We start from the raw sequence: 18,382 nt of genomic DNA on the forward strand, positions 1-18,382 counted from the left end.
TCTTCAGAAATCACCAGCGTCAAACACGCTTTTCCTTTATCTCTCGATCTTTTTTTGTTGTTGGCTGTTGACCTGCTGGAGGCTAGAAATGTATCAATTCATGCTATTTGTGTTATGACTTTTCTTGAGGCCACTTATTAATGGCTTGGGTAGATAAATTCTGAGGTGTTCATTATCTATTTTGGGAGGAGTCCCTTGGTTGGTTTCTGTTGATAAATCCCACACGCATCAAAGGCCATCTGTGGGTATGTACAACTTAATGGGCTAGAAATAACTAGCTGTGCCAGAGCATGTTGTGGTGGCTGCTGTGTGGGGCTGAACTGCACTCTCTGCCTTGGTCACTTTTTACCCAAAGGCTGAAGAACTGGTTTTCCAGTGGGAAGCACCAGAAAGCTGTAATTTCCTCAAGTCACAATTTTCTTTCATAAAAATGTTATGATTCATATTGATGGTGGGAAAGTGATGACAGAATCCAAGCCTGAATTCTGTATGGCAGGAAGTACGATGTTTTGAATGAGGTTTTTGTAGGGTCTTAACAGTTTATAGGTTGACCTAGCAGTCATAACTCTGAGAAGACTTGGCAGTATAACTTGAAATCGTTGCCCTGCACGTCTCAATGCACAATGTGCTTGCTGTTTGTCAGTCCATTAGTATGGTGAGGTAAAACTGGTGGAATAAAACCAAATGAGGGACTACACTGATGTATTTCAGACCCTTAAGGCATGTACTGATGTCTGCATGGTTTTGTGTTTACCAGATTTACTTCAAGATGGAGTTAAATTTTGTTTTGGCTTTATAGCTGTCTGAGTTTGAATAAGGAAGCTGTATTGGAGATGAATTGATGCAAGTCAGGTTTAGCAAGTTGACAGTCATTTTGCTAATGGACCAGTGAGTCCAGTGTTACATTCCTGAACTTTTTACCATATCTTTGGTTCAAACTGCATTTAGGAAGAAATGGATGAATAGCATTTGAAGCCTTGCTGGCAGCTAGGAATCTCTTTTCCCCCAGTGGAAGCCAAGGCAGTGTATTGGAGCATATGGTTGTACTGATGTATGTCCCCCATGTGGACAGATGCACAATGTTTGGGATGTAATGCCAGGGGATGTAGCTAATAGTACTCATAGAGGTGCAGCATAAATCAAAACACCTTTCCTGTGTCAGGAAAGGTTCCCTCTCTGTTATGGGAGCAGAAGGTTGCAAACTTGTTTTACTCTCAGGCATTGCTCTAAGCTGGGTCCCTTGTGCTCTCTGCACCATGTGGACACTGCATCTCCTCTCTGCTCCTCCTCACCCTCTGCACTGAAATTCCTCCCTGCAATGAAGTCTAGTTTGAAATTCCCCTCATAGGCCCATGAATTTATTCACCTTTGAGGACTTTCCAGGCCTCATCAGTACAAAGGGTAAAACAAAAACAAGTTAACAGCTCTTCCTTTCTCAGGCCATATGTAACTAGTGTGGAGTATTGATTTAGTTTTGATGTGATGTAGTCTATAAATATGCATGAGGATTTAGGGTTATTTAACTGTGCTTTTTAATTCTCCTTGCATTGCTGACTCTTCCAGTCGAGGCTTTCTTTGTATGCACAGCAAGCTGCTCTGCAACCACACTGTTCTCTCTGGCTGGGACCTCTCTAATGTTTGTTAATCCCAATCCTGTAAAACTTCTAATATTCAAGGAACAGAAGGACACGAAGCAGTTCCTTTTTACATGAGGACCAAGATCCTTCTGGGGGCTGGGTAGGGGACCACCAGGCAGTTGCTACCATAGGGTTAGGAGGATGGAGGGAGAGACATGTCCCATGTTCCTGGAGAAGAGCTCTGCTTATCAGCTTACTTAAATAAGGTATTCTTACAGCTTATTTAAATAAGGTAACCTGACCAGATGGTGAGAAGAGTTAGAAAAGCTAAGATTTGTCCTGAGAAGCGGCAGTGAATGTACCCTCTAAATTGATATCTGGGCTTTTTAGAAACTCCTGTCTCTTAGTTGAGAGAGAGCAAAGCAAGCAAATGAAGGTTCTACATATTCAACACCTTTAACTGAAACTGTAGTGACTCTTTCTGGTGAATAATGTAGGTAGTGGCATGGATAACTGAGAGGTGTACTTACATGTATATACATTTTTTGAGACAATGGAAGCTCCCTACTTGCTCTCTCACTTCTCCTTCTACAGAACTTGCTCTCTCACTTCTCCTTCTACAGAACTTGCTCTCTCACTTCTCCTTCTACAGAACTTGCTCTCTCACTTCTCCTTCTACAGAACTTGCTCTCTCACTTCTCCTTCTACAGAACTTGCTCTCTCACTTCTCCTTCTACAGAACTTGCTCTCTCACTTCTCCTTCTACAGAACTTGCTCTCTCACTTCTCCTTCTACAGAACTTGCTCTCTCACTTCTCCTTCTACAGAACTTGCTCTCTCACTTCTCCTTCTACAGAACTTGCTCTCTCACTTCTCCTTCTACAGAATTGTCCATTACTGGAGAGGTGTTCTTGTGGTATCTGGTTAGATGTTGTGGTATCTGGTTAGATGTTGTGGTATCTGGTTAGATGTTGTGGTATCTGGTTAGATGTTGTGGTATCTGGTTAGATGTTGTGGTATCTGGTTAGATGTTGTGTTGGGGCAGGGGAAGGTCAGCTTTTCCTCTGCAGAAGCTTTGTCAAGACAAACAGAAGAGGCTGTGGCTATGGGGGGGGGGGGGGGAGAAGGAGGAAGAAGAAATAGAAATGCCAATTTTTCTCTAGCTTTTCTTCCCCTTGATGTGTTGCAGGGACACATTTTATTTGTTTTCCTCATTTTTATCTCCTACTTGGCCAAAGCAGAAGGAGGCTGGGAGGCAATAGCATCTCACAGTGAGAGGCTGCAGTGGAGCTTGTTTAACCTGGAGCACGTTTGCTGTAAAACCCACTCAGGCACTGACTGGCTGCTCAGAGACTGTCAGAAACGAATCCTCCAACCCGCTTGTGTCTGTCAGAGCTGCTGTATGATGTGAGAGGGAACTTGGCTTGCTCTTGAAGCAGAGCAGCTCCCAGCTCGAGGCAGGGAAGCTGCTAATGAAAGTGCTGGCTGCCCTGTGCCCACCGCCAAAAGGCACCGAAGTGCCTCGTACCCTGTCAGGTCTGAGAATGCATGCAAGGACGTACAGCAGTACTTGTATATGCACTAAATTACAGGATCAAATGGTGCTGGAGTGCTTGAGGCCTTTGGGCAGTTGTGGTGTTGCTGTTAATGCTATCGCTTCAGCAGCTAACCTGATGGACAAACAAGCAATGTGAGTGGCAGCTCTGCCTGTCACTTATTTCTTAGGCTTGTGTATGCCTAGCTGAACTCTTGATGTGTCCCACGTCAGATCGTGAAGGTGATTGCTTCTTACGTTGCTATTTTCATTTTCTCTTTATGTAAGATAGCATCTGAAAAATACTCTTGGGGTTTTGCTTTTTCATAGTTAGGTATACTAACTAGAAAATATTATTTTGCAGTTTTCCTTTCTTTTCAAAAGCCTCAAGTCTTCATAGAGGAGCCTCTATGAAACCATATTTCACTCTGACTCTTCCCTCCTATCTGAGGAGTGAGGATCCCACCCTAGCACAGGGATTTGCGATGCTTTTCTCCTCTGCAATCTTCCCTTGCAATCCCATCTCAATTTATTCCAAAGTAGAGCTTTACGAAGAAACAGAGAATTACTGAGATATTAAATTGCCATCTACAGAGCATTGTTGGGAGGAGCAGCTTTGGTTGGATATCTGGATTGGAGTCAATGCTACAAAAACCCCTCGATTCCAATATCTTCCATCTTCCTGGTCTATTTGTACAGTATCTGTATGTGCACATTGCATGCACAATAAGAAAACAGAGCAAAGTAGTCAACTGCCTTTTAACTTTATGCTTCTGTGGAAAAATGGGTTTTGGTCTAGCATTTCTCAGCAGTATTCTTAACTGGAGGTGACTTTATTTATATGGGAAAGTTGACGAAATGTTTTTTTTTTTTGAAAGTCAGATCTATGAGAACCAGCATTTCTCATTGTAAAGTTAATTCTTATCTCTGGAAAAAGGAATTTTAAAGTGGAAGCTATCATCTCTTTGGGACTGTTTTCTAAATCAATGTTGATTCTTTTTCCTTTACCTTTATCAGAGATTTTGAACCATCACAGGTCTCTGCACGCTACTGGAGTGTAACTAACAGCCACTTCTTATGAACTTTGTTCTCTGGAAAGACAGAGATCTTTGGTTTGAAAAAGCAGAGTAGAAATCCTGAAATTCAGAGCTTTAGGTGGTAACAAGCTGTCCTTCAGCAGACTGTGATTTTCTTCAATTTCAATAAAGGGAAGAGCTGCTATGCTGCAATTGAAAGGGACAGTGAATGCTTGAATGTATTTATCTTCTCCATTATTCCAACTCTGTTTTGTTCCTTGTCTTGCTGTCCCAACGCTTAACCTTCCCATTGCATTTATTTGTGTCCCAGACCTCATCTGAATGCCCTTACTGAATGCAAATTACAGGCTTGCATCCTCCAGGGGATATTGCATTTGGAAGTGGGTATAGAAAAAAAATCTCCTTAAAACTGTACATGAAAGGCTTTAGCAGCATGGGTGAGACAATTTATTTCGCTACTTGTGTTGCAGCAGAGCCCGAGATGTTGCATGATGTAGCAAAAGATATGACCTAGTGTTAGAGCAGTGTGATTAGGGTGATTAGAGCTTTTTGTCTGCAATATATCTTAACTCCAACTTCCTCTCTGTCTCATTGCTAATTTTCTGTAGTTGCTGCAGTAAAAGAGGGCCATAGGGAGGAATATCAATGAGTACGTGTGTGGCAAATCAGATGTTGAAGGAGAAGAAAATAGTAGAGAAATATCTCTGGGGAAGGAGCAGCTCATCCAGGTGTTGGAGGTGGTGGTATTGATGGAGTGAGGAAGGGGTTGGAAAAAGAGCAGGATAGTTATCCATGGCATGGCATGTGGGAGTAGGGATCTGAAAGCTGATCTGCTGGTGGGAACTACAGCAGTTATTGGGGATAGAGAGACCTAACAGTGTCACAGAGACCATCGTTACCTCTGCTGTTCTGGAAATGGCTAATGTGGGTGCACAGGAGGCACAGCAGAAGGGCTGCCTGACCCACAGTGTGCAGACCAGAGGTCATGTAGTTGGAGCAGAAGATAGAACTTCATGTTTGAAGGGAAAAAAAGGAGCAGGAGTGGAGCTGCAGAGGCTGCCCATATTAATTTCTGCTGCCTGAGTGTCAGGGATGGGTGTGCTGCTGATATATACACAAAGATGATAGGGAAAAACGCGGGGAAGAAGGCATAGGGTACCAGCATGTGATCTGGTGGGAACTGGTGAGTCCTGCCTCAACATCCAGCACCTTCTGCTTGTTTTCAGCTGTTTGATTTCAAGTGCATGCATTCTGGCAGAGGAATGAGGAGCAGGTGGTGGTGGTTGCTTATTTGTGTGGTTGCTTATTTGTAAGCTTGCTCTGTCTCATCTTCGCAATCCACTTTTGCTAACACAGCTCCTGTTCCATGCTCTGTAGAGGTCCCTTGCTGTATTTACCTTCTGTGGCAGAGGGATGCGGGGCTGGGCTGTGTGCTGTGCTGGGCACACAGGGACTGCCTTGGGATGAGGTTTGTTTTGGGTTTTGCTCTAATCACTTCAACAAGCCTGAGCAAAGAAACTGGAAGAGCAAAGCCAAGAAACAATTTCCATTAAAATGGCATTTCCCGAGGAAGGATTAAGCTTTCTGAGACTGCCTTGTGCCGTGTGGAGCAGTGCCTCCTGTATTTGTTCAAGGGAGCTGAGCTCCGAAACGAATCTTATTTCCAAAATTTCCCTTTAAAAAAGAGGCTGGTAAAAGTAAAGTAAAGGTAGGCAGGTGAAGGTCCTCACTTGTGTAGCCAGGCTGACTCTCCTTAATGCTCAACTGCAACAAGAGCTGTGAGTGCTGGGGGATTTGCATGTGTCTGTCAGGTGATAAATCCCAATTCTGCTTTCCTGCTGTTTTATTTTCTGGTTTGTTTTGTTTTTATTCTCCATGTTAGAGTAGGATTTCTGAGGGGTATTGATGCAGGACTAATGACAAATGATTCTGGGTATAAATGACCGATACTCATCAGCTACAAGATAAATATGTTGAATAAAGACTTGTAATGATTTGTGACTTCTCTACCTTGATAATTCAGTATTTATTACCTGTTTGCAGAGCCCGTGTGTACATGTGTAGTTGCCACGTGTTTTCTGAAGAGCAGTTCTGCTAAACAGAGACCTGAAGCCTTGGGGAAGGCTTCCATGCCTGTATCCCATTATCTGCCTTGGAGAGGCTGCAGACAGAAGCAGGTGCCTTCCTATTTGGCAGCTTTTCAAGCACACCCTACCTAACACCCCTCCAATTCTTTATTTACACCTTGTATTTGTGTTTAAGAAACTTTCTCATCTATCTCCTGCAGATAGATACAGTCATTATTTGGGATGTTCTTCCACGGTAACTATTGACCCATCATTCCTTTAAAGCTGATACAATCTACTGATCTCCTTAAATTGTTTCTATTTAAGTTCCATGGTATAGAATAATGCCTCCCAGTCCAGCAATATAGAAAACTTTCTTCAAGGAAATGGCATGGAAAGAAATGCCTGAGCTGAGAAAGCAGCAGTGTGCATTGCTGGTATTTGGGTGGCACTTGTTCTGTGTGAGAGTTGTGCAAAGGAAGAAATGGTCCTTCCCTGGAAGAGCTTCCAACCGACAGCCTTTTCTCAGCAGGGGCAAGCACAATCTGTTGCATTGCAAGCACGCAGCGATTAAACTCAGCTGTCCATATGCTGCAACAGAACTTATTGTGCTGCTCAGAAAGCCCAATCTTTGAAGGTTGATAGACATCAGAGCTATGAAAAAATAAGGCACTTAGCTGCACATCGGCCTCGTCGATGGGTTTTTGCTTGCTAGTGCAATAAACAGGAGGAGCCTTTGAGAGTGGGAGGGCAGTCGATAATCCTTGATAGTGCTTGCTGTCAGTGACAGTCATTGCCTGCTTGGGATGTATGAACTTCTTTAATCTCATTAGCGATGTTAGATGAACATACTCTCGGTGATGGAGGCTGTTCCTTTGGCCAGCAGTTCCTCCTTCTGATGAGGAAAATCTGCAGTAGATGAATAGATCCTAAACGAAATTGTTAAGCACTGAATGTTTCATCAAATGAAAAGCAGTCAGTGTGGTTTTAAGTACTTCGTTCTTACCTGTGGGCCTGTGAAAGCGAAAGCTTTTGTAGCTCCTTGAGAAAGACATCCCTGAATCAGGATTCTCAAGCAGTCACAAGGAGAGATGCCAGATGAAGCTCAGCCCTTTTCAAGATGCTGTCACTGGCAGCTCTCATTGTTCTTCTGAACATCTACTCTTCTAAGGAAAAGTTTCTGTTTTTCAGAGATTAAAGCAATCCTGTCTTCATTCATCGTTTTGTCACTTGACTGACTCTTCCCTAATGGGAAGATTACCAGGGAAGTTTTTGTGCTATAATTCTAGCAGGTACACCAACATACTGACTGTTTGCTGATAATATAAGTTTAAAAAACACAACACACGGCATCTGCATCATTATCTTTTCAAGGTATTGTTTGTTTCTGAACTGGGAGAAGGAAGCAGGAGGAAGAGCAGTACCATCTGACTCGGCTTTGTATGTCTGTTCTAGATGGCAAATCGACCCTGGTGCAAGCCTTTTTTTCCGTAGTTTTTTGTCAGAAAGCTTATTGGTAGCCCTGATCTTAGAGAATTTTTGTTCCATGTCCTAGGGTGTGCCTGGAACATGCTGCATTAAGGCAGTGCTTTTATGGTGTATCTGCTTTTGTCTGTCTCACATGATGTCTGATCAGAAGTGGTGGGATGGTGTTTCTCAGTGTTGGGAGTGTGAGATTTTTTTTGTGTGTGTCCTAGGGCACGTCTTGGGTGCAAAGCAATGTGATTTCACAAAATGTAGAACATTAACATGTGGAGTCAACAAATCTTCTTTGTGAGATGTCCAGTGCTCTTCTGAGAGCACGGAAATGCTTTTGCTGTCTTAAGCACCAAATCAGCTAGTTAGCATCTTACTTTCCAGGAATGAATAATTCACTGTACTGCCAAGCGTCAACCAGGCTTGGTTGCAATCAATCAAGATATTTATTGCTTCCTTCTAAATGGAAACTCTGTGTACATTTTTCTGACAAATCTGAATTACTGGCTCGCTGTTATTCCTTGAAAGAAGAATCAATGAATGCCAGCAGTTCTCTCTAGTTGGAGTTATTTACTCTTCAGCATCTCTACATCTATTGCCAAATTTTTAAATATTGGGCAAAAGAGGGGTAAAGGGTGGGCTGTGCTGGGAATCCAGTAGTAGTTATTTTTGCTCTCTGAAAACTGGCCACAATGTGCGATGAGCAGAACAGCCTACTGAGGTATTTCTGAATGAGCCAGGGAAAGGGCAGTGCTTTACTGTTATATCCCCCCAAGGAGTTTGCCTACGGCTCATATTAGGTTCCATCCCTAAAATGTTTTGTGCTTCTATATGTAGCCACCTCGATCATAAGTGGATTTGGATGGTTCTGATGTTCAGGCCACACTTGGAGCATGCATTTCACACCTCTTGGAAAAACTCAGTGTGTATTACAGTGCATTGTGAGATGCTTTTTTTTTTTTTTTTTTTTTTTACCTTACTCCTTGTCTGTGCTGGTTTAGCATGGCAGCAGCAGCTGGAGCTGCTCTTGAGCAGTTGCTTTGGGATTTCCAGCTCCTGCTCAAAGAGCCTTGTGCTTGGCAGAGTCCCTTCTTCATGATGCCTTTCAAATGCCACTGTTTGTTCTGCCTCCTAGACTAGAAACAATATTCTAAGCAGAAAAATGTTTTAGTTCTCCCAGTGCCTGCAACACCATTTTCCAGGCTTCCATTGCGGAGCTGAAGGGATGAAATTCCCGTCAGTAAGACTTAATGTATTATGGATGGAAAGACATTTGATGAAGAAAACCAGCTATCTACATTTTGTTTTTTCCAGAGCTAAAAGGATCCGAGGAGGAGAAGGATGTTTGCTTTCTTCATTCTCAGGTTTCTTACCAGTACTAGGGTTTCATTTCCTTCAAATGCTTGTGTGATTGTAATGCTGCTTTGCTGCCTGCTCTGTTGAGCATTTTCCAGCTGTGACTCTTCCCAGAACAAACCTGAGTCACTCCCAACCTTCAGAAGTTTGGAAGAACACTCTAAACATTAGGAGTTGTAATGCCACTTCTGTTGTCTGGCATTATGTACATGTGCATCTGATCCCTTCCATCTGAAGCTCTACTGTACACCATTTCTATGGAAAGCTTCCTGCACTTGTTTGAAACTCTGTGATGTCAGTAATTTTTGCAGAGGCTTAAGGAGCACTGTGCTTGGTGCAGCTGTGTAGGGCAGCAGGATGGTCTCGAGGGTCATCTGTGAGTTTGTGTTCTCCATTCATTGCTGCCACGGTGATGCCAGGGGGCCTTGAACAGGAGGCTGCTCCTGTACCCCCTCCTCCCCTCGGGTATTGCATCTTCGTGCTCTGTTGTTGGGCTTTCAATGGCAATCTCTCCTGGGGTTTGCACGGTACCTAGCTCGCTGGGATCCCTGTCTCACTTGGTTTCTTTAGGCATTACTATAATATAAACCAGCAGCACTAATATTTTAGCTGTAGGGAGAAATGTGCTAGTTTGATCTGTGCTGTGTGGAATAAAGAGAAAGCTACTGCCCCTAGCCCAGAAGTGTGAGTAGCATAGCAAATGTATTAGTGATCTCCCAGAAATGTTAAATGAGATGCATTGTACCATAGCCCTCAAATACAGCCTTCATATCACAGAGGGTTTTTAAGAGATTTGCCTGTCTCAGTGTAGCTTCAGATGGACACGCTCAGAAGGGCTGGAGAGCACTGGAAACGAGGGTGAGCTTTAGAACTGAGTTTCTGAGCATGATTTTCCAAGAGTGCATGTTTTAAAGGGAGAGGATAAATAGACTGAAGAAGCTCAGAAAGACAAAGCAGTGCAGCTTCTTGGCAGCACTTTGTAGAAAGGCCAGAGAGATATTTTAAGAGTAAATAACCAGCAAAACAAATAGGCTGGTGCTGCACATGTTAAAGCAGTCTCAGCAGGGAAGGGAACAGCAGTCTGAGTTTGTAGGGTTTTCCTTCCCTCCTGGATCCTGCTGCTCTGTGTCTCTTTGATACATGCGGGTTTCTGCAGTGCTGGTGCAGTGTGAGATCGCCGTGCTCCCTGCTTGAGCCAAGGAAAGATCTCTGCCTGACACTGTGGTGGTGCAGCCTTGCTCTGCAGCTCTGAGTGTCGTTTTTCAAACCACTGTAAACAGCACCACAAACTTTGGGTTTGAACCTGTTCTCTTGAAAGGAGTGCCCTGGCCCTGCTGTGACAGTGTGAGGGGGGAGAGCCCTGAAAGGCAAATAGCACCAGGTGTTAGGCTGCCTGCAGTGGGAACTGCTTTGTAAATGCCAGTGTCTTGCTGGGAAGAGTGGGTCTGATAGAATTTGCGTTCCCTCTGTTAAATATTTTGGGGCTGCTGCTTGAGGTCCATCTCCTTCAGTTCCCATCTCAGTATCTTCAGGCTGAAGCTGTCAGTGGGGTGATGTGCTCTCTTGGTCCTGCTGGCTTATTTGTCTCTTCCTCTCCATGGAAATGAGGTCATGGAAATGAGGTCACAAAGCCCCGTTTCTGTGGGCCTGCAGGTCCAGCGCTGCCCCCCCGCCATGTCCTGAGCACCACAGGGCCTGAGGTGGTGCGAGAGGTGTCACCACCAGGTGTGCGATAGGGCACGAACAGCACTGCAGTGGTGGTGGGAACACCCAGCTGGAAGGAGGCCTTGGCTCTCTGTGCCTTGTTTTCCCAGCTCTGTAGTGAGTTAGCCCAAAGTTCCCGAGTCCTCTTGTGTTAGCAGTGCTTCACACCCACTCTTTGCTGGGATGAACAGATACCATCTCCTCGTTTTGGTGAGAGCACGAGCTTGTCTGTGCTGCCCTTCTGGTACGTTTTAAATGGTTGCAGAAGGTGTTTGTTAGCAGAGCAGTGTGGGATCTGCCACCAGCAGCATTTAGAGTGAAGTTGCTCAGTCTCTGCTTTGGTTTGCCCCCCAAAAAACACGAATCTTTCTAGCGCATTATTTATGAAAATTAAATGATGGAATTGGGATAATACCTGCCTCGTGCTGCTCTTGATGGTTAATTAATGTTTACAAAATCACTTCAGGTCCTGAGATTTAATTGAAGGAAATATATTACCATATAAAATACCTTTTTATACAGGCAGTGCAATAGGATTTCAGAGTGCTGGGGAAGCCAAGATTAGCATATGTTTTACTACTTTTATGGTTGTGAGGCTTCCCATAGTTTCTGTGAAAATTGTCTCTCTGAAATCACAAATATAACATCAGTGTTTTCCTCTCACTTGGAAGAAATATTAATCTGCTGTCTTAGAACTTGACTGTTTAAACTGCTATAAATGCAACTAACCTCTGAGAAAAGAGAAGTGTAAAATGAAATATCTTTTGACTTGCTTGGGGTGAGCTGATACAACTTGCTAATGACTCCACCACTGCAGTCATATGGATGTTGCTGGCTCGTACTGGTAATAAATTAGGCTGGCACTGGGTGTCCTGCTGTAGTTTAAGTATGCATTTGCATGTTCATTATAATCTCCTATCAAGAGATTTAAAATACAGCTATAAAACTTCATTTCTGGAGTTAAATTTAACAATGGAGGTGTCAGCCAAGGAGCAAGCTCTGTGGAAGGTTGTGGGTTTTTCTTCCCAGAGTAGTGAGAGGAAGAGAGGCAATCCTCTCAGCTGGTCTGGGCTGTTGGAATAACACATTATTACTGCACAAGTGTCACGCGTTATGCTGTAATTTTTTTCATCTTCATACGAAGAGCAGTGTAGTTGGGTGGTCTTGGAGTTGGGATCTGTTACTCAGTTTATTTCTGTTGTTTTTAACACGCAGGGTGACTATGACCCCAGCAAAACCAAAGTGCTTCATTTCAGCATGAACCCCGCAAGCCTGGCCAAGCAGCAGCGCAAGGAGGAGCAGCAGCAGCTGCAGGAGGAGTGTGAGAGGCTGAGGGAGCTGGTGAGGGTGCTTGAAGCCGGCGGCTCCATCCATGGGAATCTGGAAGGAGTTGGGAGCTTTCAGTCGCCACAGGAAGTTGCAGGTAGGCTGTTGGCTTCTAGGCATGAAGATCTTATTCATCCGTATTGCCAGAGGAACTGACTGCCAAAGCAGATGGAGATGTTGCAGACTGTGTGCTTGCTGGGGTGGTTATGAGGAAAATGAAGAGAAGTGGGGCTGGTGCAGGAGGTGTGTGGTAGCAATCCAATGGCAGGTTGATACAGGGGATGAACAATAATAATCCATATCATTTGCTGATGAGAAATGAAATACCGGCATAGCAGCTTTCTCATGCTGGTGCTGCCAATAGAGTAAAAGGAAATATTTCCTTCCTTTCAGGGCTGCTCTAGCCTTTGAGGTAGTACAAACAGCAGGAAATAACTTTCATAGCTGCAGGGGAGCAAGTGGTTGAAATCTTTTCAGACCTGGCTTAAAACAAATTAATATTGTTTATCAGTGTATATGTGGCCCATTAATCACAGTTACATTCGATACTCCATGAAAATAGAATACATCTTTCACTGAGCTAAATACACTTCACAAAAATGTGTGGCTCTCCTCCAGTACAGTCTGTCTTCCCTTCACAAGTGTGTGTGAGCCTTTTTAGTACAGTAACCCCAAAGTCAACGCCTCCAGACGTGCTCTCAGACTCTGTAAATCAAGGTAAGGATATCAAAAAAAATGTAACCCATCACCTACAAGACTGTGAGGTGGCTGAGCTGAGTCAAGTTGTGCTGCAGAGCCCAAGAGACCTTACTGCTGTAATTCTCTCACATATGCTCTGCCCTCAAAACGTTTTGTTAGAGAAGAGAAATGTAAGAGCTGTGAGGAGCTGACCTGATGTGCTCCAGCAGCATGTACATGGGATGTATCTGGAGGTCAGAGTGCTCCCTCAGATGTGGTGAAGAGGGCAGAGCTTTCCTCTTGAGCCACGTGTGTCAGAGACTTGAAACCCCCATAGAGGCAGAACCCTGGCTGAAAAAAAAAACCTCACAACAAAACATCTTTCACTGCTATGACACAAAAATGCTCTGAAAGCAGCTTGCTTGTCTTTCCACTGCTGAAACAAAAGTACTTTATTCCTGTTAAGACTGTTTCAGTCTCATAGTAGAATATGCTAGCATATAGTCTTAGAAAGTATGGTGGTGAGAAGTACAGATGGGGTGTTTTTAAAATGGAGAGCTGAAGATGTGCTAGAGGTACAGTGATGGTTTGTCACTTCTTCGTGGATGCTCTGACAGATGCATAAGCATCCACTTTCCAAATGCTTAAGGAAGGCCATCTTTGCCTGTAAGAGCTTCCAGTCTAAGGTCCCAGTGGGAGATGAGCACTTCTCAGGGATAGTGTTTACCTTACAATCTGCATTTGAAATTTCACTGGTGTTTAAATTACAGTGGATGTGGCTGCTCGGTGCCCTTGCCTGTCACTGTGGCTGGCACAGCTGATACTGCAGAGCCCACAGCTGGCACTGCCCCTGAGCCCTGCATGGAGAGTGATGGTCAGGGGCAGAGACTGCAGAGGTGAGGTCAGCTCTGTGTCTCTGCAGCTGATGAATGAGCCTCTGGGGTATCATCTGCAGTAATTAGACCATTTCTTCTCGGGGAGTGTGTTGCTCACGTATGCCTTCTGTGATTTGTTATTCATAATTATTCTGCTGCCTTTCATGCAGTTGCTTTTAGCTGTTCACGAGGCATTTCTATGCTGGGATGTTACCAGGTTTGTCTTTAGCTCATAAGGGATTCATTTTTAAAGCTGCTTTCTCTTTTTGCCTTTGATTCTGACAGGAAAACAAACAGCTCCCTGGGTGTCAGTGTATTTCCAGCTTCTCCTATATATGGTGTGGTTTTTTTTTCCCTGTTGCCCCAGTCCTGTGCTATGTCATTCTGACTCCAGTTAAGCTGGGGAAGAGCATTGGTTGCAGAACCTAGCAGGGTCAGAAATACTTAGGTGACAGTCTCTTGCCATCACTTACCATGGGCACAGGAGGGCCCTCTGTATTCTCTAAGTGCCTCTAAGTGCTTATGGAAGTGTTTCATGAAGGGAAAAAAAGCTGTAGGTGAAGGATGGAGGAGCCCTGTGGATGACTGTTTTAGACATCTGGTTATATAGAAGGATCTTGATTGTTTTTCTTATGTGCTTGTGTTCGTCACTGTGGTTGCTATAAACAATCCTAAACCATCCTTTCCCGTGCAAGGAGCATTCAGCAGTATGGTCTGATGTTAAGATCCCATGTGTGTTAGTGAGGATGTTCAAGGGAATGGGGATGTTATGGCACTGTGATTACAAGTCTGCATGGCATATCTGAGCTGCCTTTAAGTTGGAATGCTAGCTTTGGCTGCCTTGCTGGGGCAGGGCAGAGCTCCTCAAGCATGCTGTGCAAGCTGCATCTATCTCTGCATTGATTCTGTCCTGCTTAGTAGCTCTTGCTGCGATTGCGGTGTGGACGTGACAGCTGGTTTAATAACAGCATGGATCCTCATGGCTAGAAAGCTTAGATTGTCTTCCTTAGGAAAAGAAGTGCAAGATGTAGCTTTCACTGTTGTCTTAGGATCTCAGCAGCTCTGCCCACAGGAATGGTAGCAGCGGAGAACTGCCATGTGCCTTCTATTTCAGTGTATTTTTAAGGTGTGAAATGAGGAGCTGGTGGCAGAAGCTCCTCTGCTCTGTTTGTCATTGTGCAGTTGGCTGCCTTTGGGAGTGAGCTTTATTGCGCATAACAGGGGAGCGGTTTTCAAGGAGGTTTGGGGAATTGTTTCTGGACAAAATGAGGAGAAATCAGTATTTTTTTTTTTGCATCCTGTTTCATCAACTGCAATACCTGTATAGCTGTGTATGCATCTGACTCATTTGGTGCATGCAAGAGGCAAACACCCAGCTCTGAACTCGTGAAGGAGGAGACATCTCAGTGCTGCACGGAGTGCAGGGAGACCAAGGGCTGAACTCATGAGTAGGAAGAGTGGATAAAAGGAGGAAGACAGCAAAGGTCATCTCTAAGTTTGCATTTTTGCCTCCTGACAGTTAGAGGTAAATGTAAGATTTTATCGTCCTGTTCTGCTGCACACCCTGAATAGCTTGTTGGCACAAATGAGGAATTTGGGTGGCCTGCAGCCAGTCAGGTTTGCTCTGTTCAGCATGCTTATGTGAACTGCAACAATTGCACTTCAGGTACAAAGGATTATAATTACACCAACCAAAAAAGGCATTAAGGACTGTGATGCTGATGGTTTTGATAATAATGTATTGGCCATTATTAAATTCATTCATTGGACCGGAGTGCAGCACGTTTTTTTTCTGATTGTGGTTCCAACTCCTGGATAGGTAATAAGGAAATTATTATTGTGGACGTTAAAGCTCATTAAATGTGACTCTATTAAAAATCAAGGTTATGCTGGACTTTAAATCTTTTTGAGCATAACCACTGGAGGCTGCAGCACAAGCTGGCAACTTGCCACGTAGTTCAGTGGTCCTTTTCTCATTTATGCAGTAATAGTCTCTATTAAAATGGGTACCAGTGCTATTGCAAAGGAGAGGTTTGGACAACGTGAGCTATAACAACTTTCTGTCCTTTTTCAAAGTATAAAAACTGCACGCGGGCTTGTGCAGTATTAATGGGGCAGATCTGTGGCAGCCCCATTAAGGGAATGGGCTGTAACTTTACGGGTGTTTTGTTTCTCTCCCAGTGCCTCCGCAGGTCTGGGTTGTGTAACAGCAGTGTGCACCAAGGTCAGGCTGCCATCTGGGAGCGTTTCTCAGTCCTCCTGCCTCAAACAGGGATGCAGATTGCAACAGCTTTAGGAAGGTGGTGCAGAGAATCACTGCCCAGATTTGGAATCTGTTCCAGTATTACATTTCTTTCTTGTGCTCGTATTGCTTTTTTTCCCTTATACCTCTCTGTATTTCAGGCTGCATCTCTGCTTTTTTTTCCCCTTCTGATCCATATCTTTATTTCCTGCTTTGCTCCAGGGCAGTTCTGTTTAGATGTTCCTTTTTTTTTGTCTTGTTTGGTGCTCTGGGTTGGGCCTCTGGGTTGGTTTTTTTTGGCATTGCTAAAGATGGAGTTTGGTCTGCAAGCAAATAGGTAGGTGGCAGTAGCAGCTGGTGGGGAGCTGATGGATGCAATACTTGTCTCTTGGAGTGGAGCATGGGTAGAATAGTGCTGATTGTTTCCATTTGTGATCTTATCTCAGAGGTGACGTGCTCAGAGATAGGAATATGAATAGCCTGTTCCTGACTGCAAAATGCAGTAATGCAGATTTTCCACTTGCTTTCATGATTTATTGCTATCCCATAGGTATGGTGGTGCACTCCTTTCCTTCACCCAGCCTCTCCCCATAAGAGGAAAAGTGCTTTCAGTATTCTTTCTACTGAGAGAGAGACTGACACCCCTGCCAGAAAGGAAGGTGGGGAAATCGACTGACTTCCTCTGTCTGTGGAGAATTTTGGAAGTGAGCTATTTTCCTTAAGCTATAATTCCATGAAAAACGAAAGCTAGTCATCAGTCTGAACAGCTTGTGTTTTTTTCTGTTGGTAAAGTAGGGAAAAGGGCTCCTTGATGGGTACAGGGGAATCTCACTGCATGGCTGATATTTGACCTGACTAGAGATGCTACATTGTGTGCTAAGCAATGGCTGTCTCCAGCATCACAGCTATGTCAGTGTCTTGTAAAAATGTTACTAATTGGAATTAAATTGGGTAATGAATTAATACTAAAATAATCTAATCCTGTTAAAGTGACAAGCCAGAGATGGTAAAATTTGTCACTGTCCCAGCATGCTTGTGCTTCTGATGAATGTGTTTCTGAGTACAGAAGGTGACAAAAAGGAGCAGATGGAATTGAAAAGTTGCTGTTCTCCATCCGCAGTTGTCTGAGCTGATGGTGCTTGGGAGCCTTGATGCTTCCTACCATCTGCCTGTAGGACGTCCGTGTGTGATGGGGCTGCACCTGTGAATGAGGCATGAGCTCACCTGGCAGTTCTTCTTAATGGGTGGTGGGTGAGTGCAGCCCCTGCATTCACTTTGCTCTGGTAGCTCCCAGCACCTTGCTGGTCCAGCAAGGCTAGGCAGGGCAGTCCTTTTTGAATCCCAAAAGACCTCTGAAATGCCTGTTCCTGGTTCAGAGGGAGTTCGCTAGGTGGCATTTGTCTTTGCAGTTGTAACAGGTCAAGTCCCCTCCAGCTTTGTACTGAAGGAACTGCCTTCTTTGTAAAGAGACATAAAATGAAGGTCTGGGGTGTTTGCTGTCTCCAAATGTTAAGGAACTTCTAGTAAGAGCAAGATGTTAGCCTTTGTGCCTTGTTCTTCAAGTAATTGCTTTCTGTGTATCCCAATCTTCTCTGAAGCTCATAAAGAGCTTGTCTTTGCCTCCAGTGTTTTGCTGTGTGCTGATGAAGTTCTGTCCTTTCAGTCCGTGATCTTGTTGGGGAGAAAAGTCATTCCCTTCTGCTGCCTACATCACAAACACTGCATGGCTTTAATACAGAAAGCACAGGACAAATGTTATTAGCAGCAGACCTTGGGAGCTGCTCAGAGCTTGCCCACCTCCTGTGCTGAGCAGTGGTGCTCTCGGGGGTAATCCCCTCACCTCGTAGCTGGTTATTATCATTATTGCATTTATGGGGCTGGTTTCTCTACTGTGAGACATTTTGACCGATCTGAGACCCAAGTAGTATATTAAAACTGGGAATAAGCTGATTGTTTAAATAGATCTTAGTTTGATTTCCTTCCATATCATTCACATCCCTTTGTCCCTACCTAGCAATACAGATGATGAGGTGGGGGTGCTAAATAAACCTGTTTTCCCAAAAGGCTGTAACCAAGCTGAGCCCTCCTGCGCTTCATTATTGACTGATGTCATAGTTGGTGGGCAGAGTCTATAAAACCCTTTTACCTTACAACTGTGTCAATGGATTTGGGCAGCCCACCCTCAAGGGATGGGCACCTTGAAGGCTCTGTGTCCTCATTCAGCAGTAGATGATGAAGGCTGTGTGCTGCTCAAGTCAGCACAGGGGCCTATAAAGAACCAGCTTTCCTGGCTTGAATGAGAGTATAGTATCTCAAGAGGGCTGAAAGAAATGTTCTCAGGTTTAAAAGAAAAAAAAATTGCTTTTATCATACATGGCATTTATCATCTAATAGATTCCCAGCTTTTTAGAGATAACACAGATAGGAAGTCGTACAGCACTGGATATATTGAGAGCAGTGTGCCCTGCTGATGGCAGCATGCCATGAGCCTGTTAGGTATGTGCCCCTGGGT

At 44.2% G+C, this 18,382-nt stretch overlaps 1 protein-coding gene across 14 annotated transcripts in view; it reads left to right on the forward strand.

Annotated features, from left to right (window-relative positions):
- Positions 1 to 18,382, forward strand: part of MAD1L1 (mitotic arrest deficient 1 like 1) — a 322,269-nt gene that overhangs the window by 193,985 nt on the left and 109,902 nt on the right. For all 14 annotated transcript variants that reach the window (XR_016471691.1, XR_016471690.1, XM_090151560.1 and 11 more), the window contains exon 16: positions 11,965 to 12,172. Coding sequence is in view for 12 of the 14 variants with exons in the window: in XM_090151560.1 (XP_090007686.1) it covers positions 11,965 to 12,172 (208 nt within the window). In the remaining 2 variants the exon portion in view is untranslated. The remainder of the gene's footprint in view (positions 1 to 11,964; positions 12,173 to 18,382) is intronic.

This window comes from Phasianus colchicus, chromosome 16 (genome assembly GCF_987193195.1).
Source record: "Phasianus colchicus chromosome 16, bPhaCol1.hap1.1, whole genome shotgun sequence".
In the NCBI taxonomy this organism is placed as follows: Eukaryota; Metazoa; Chordata; class Aves; order Galliformes; family Phasianidae; genus Phasianus; species Phasianus colchicus.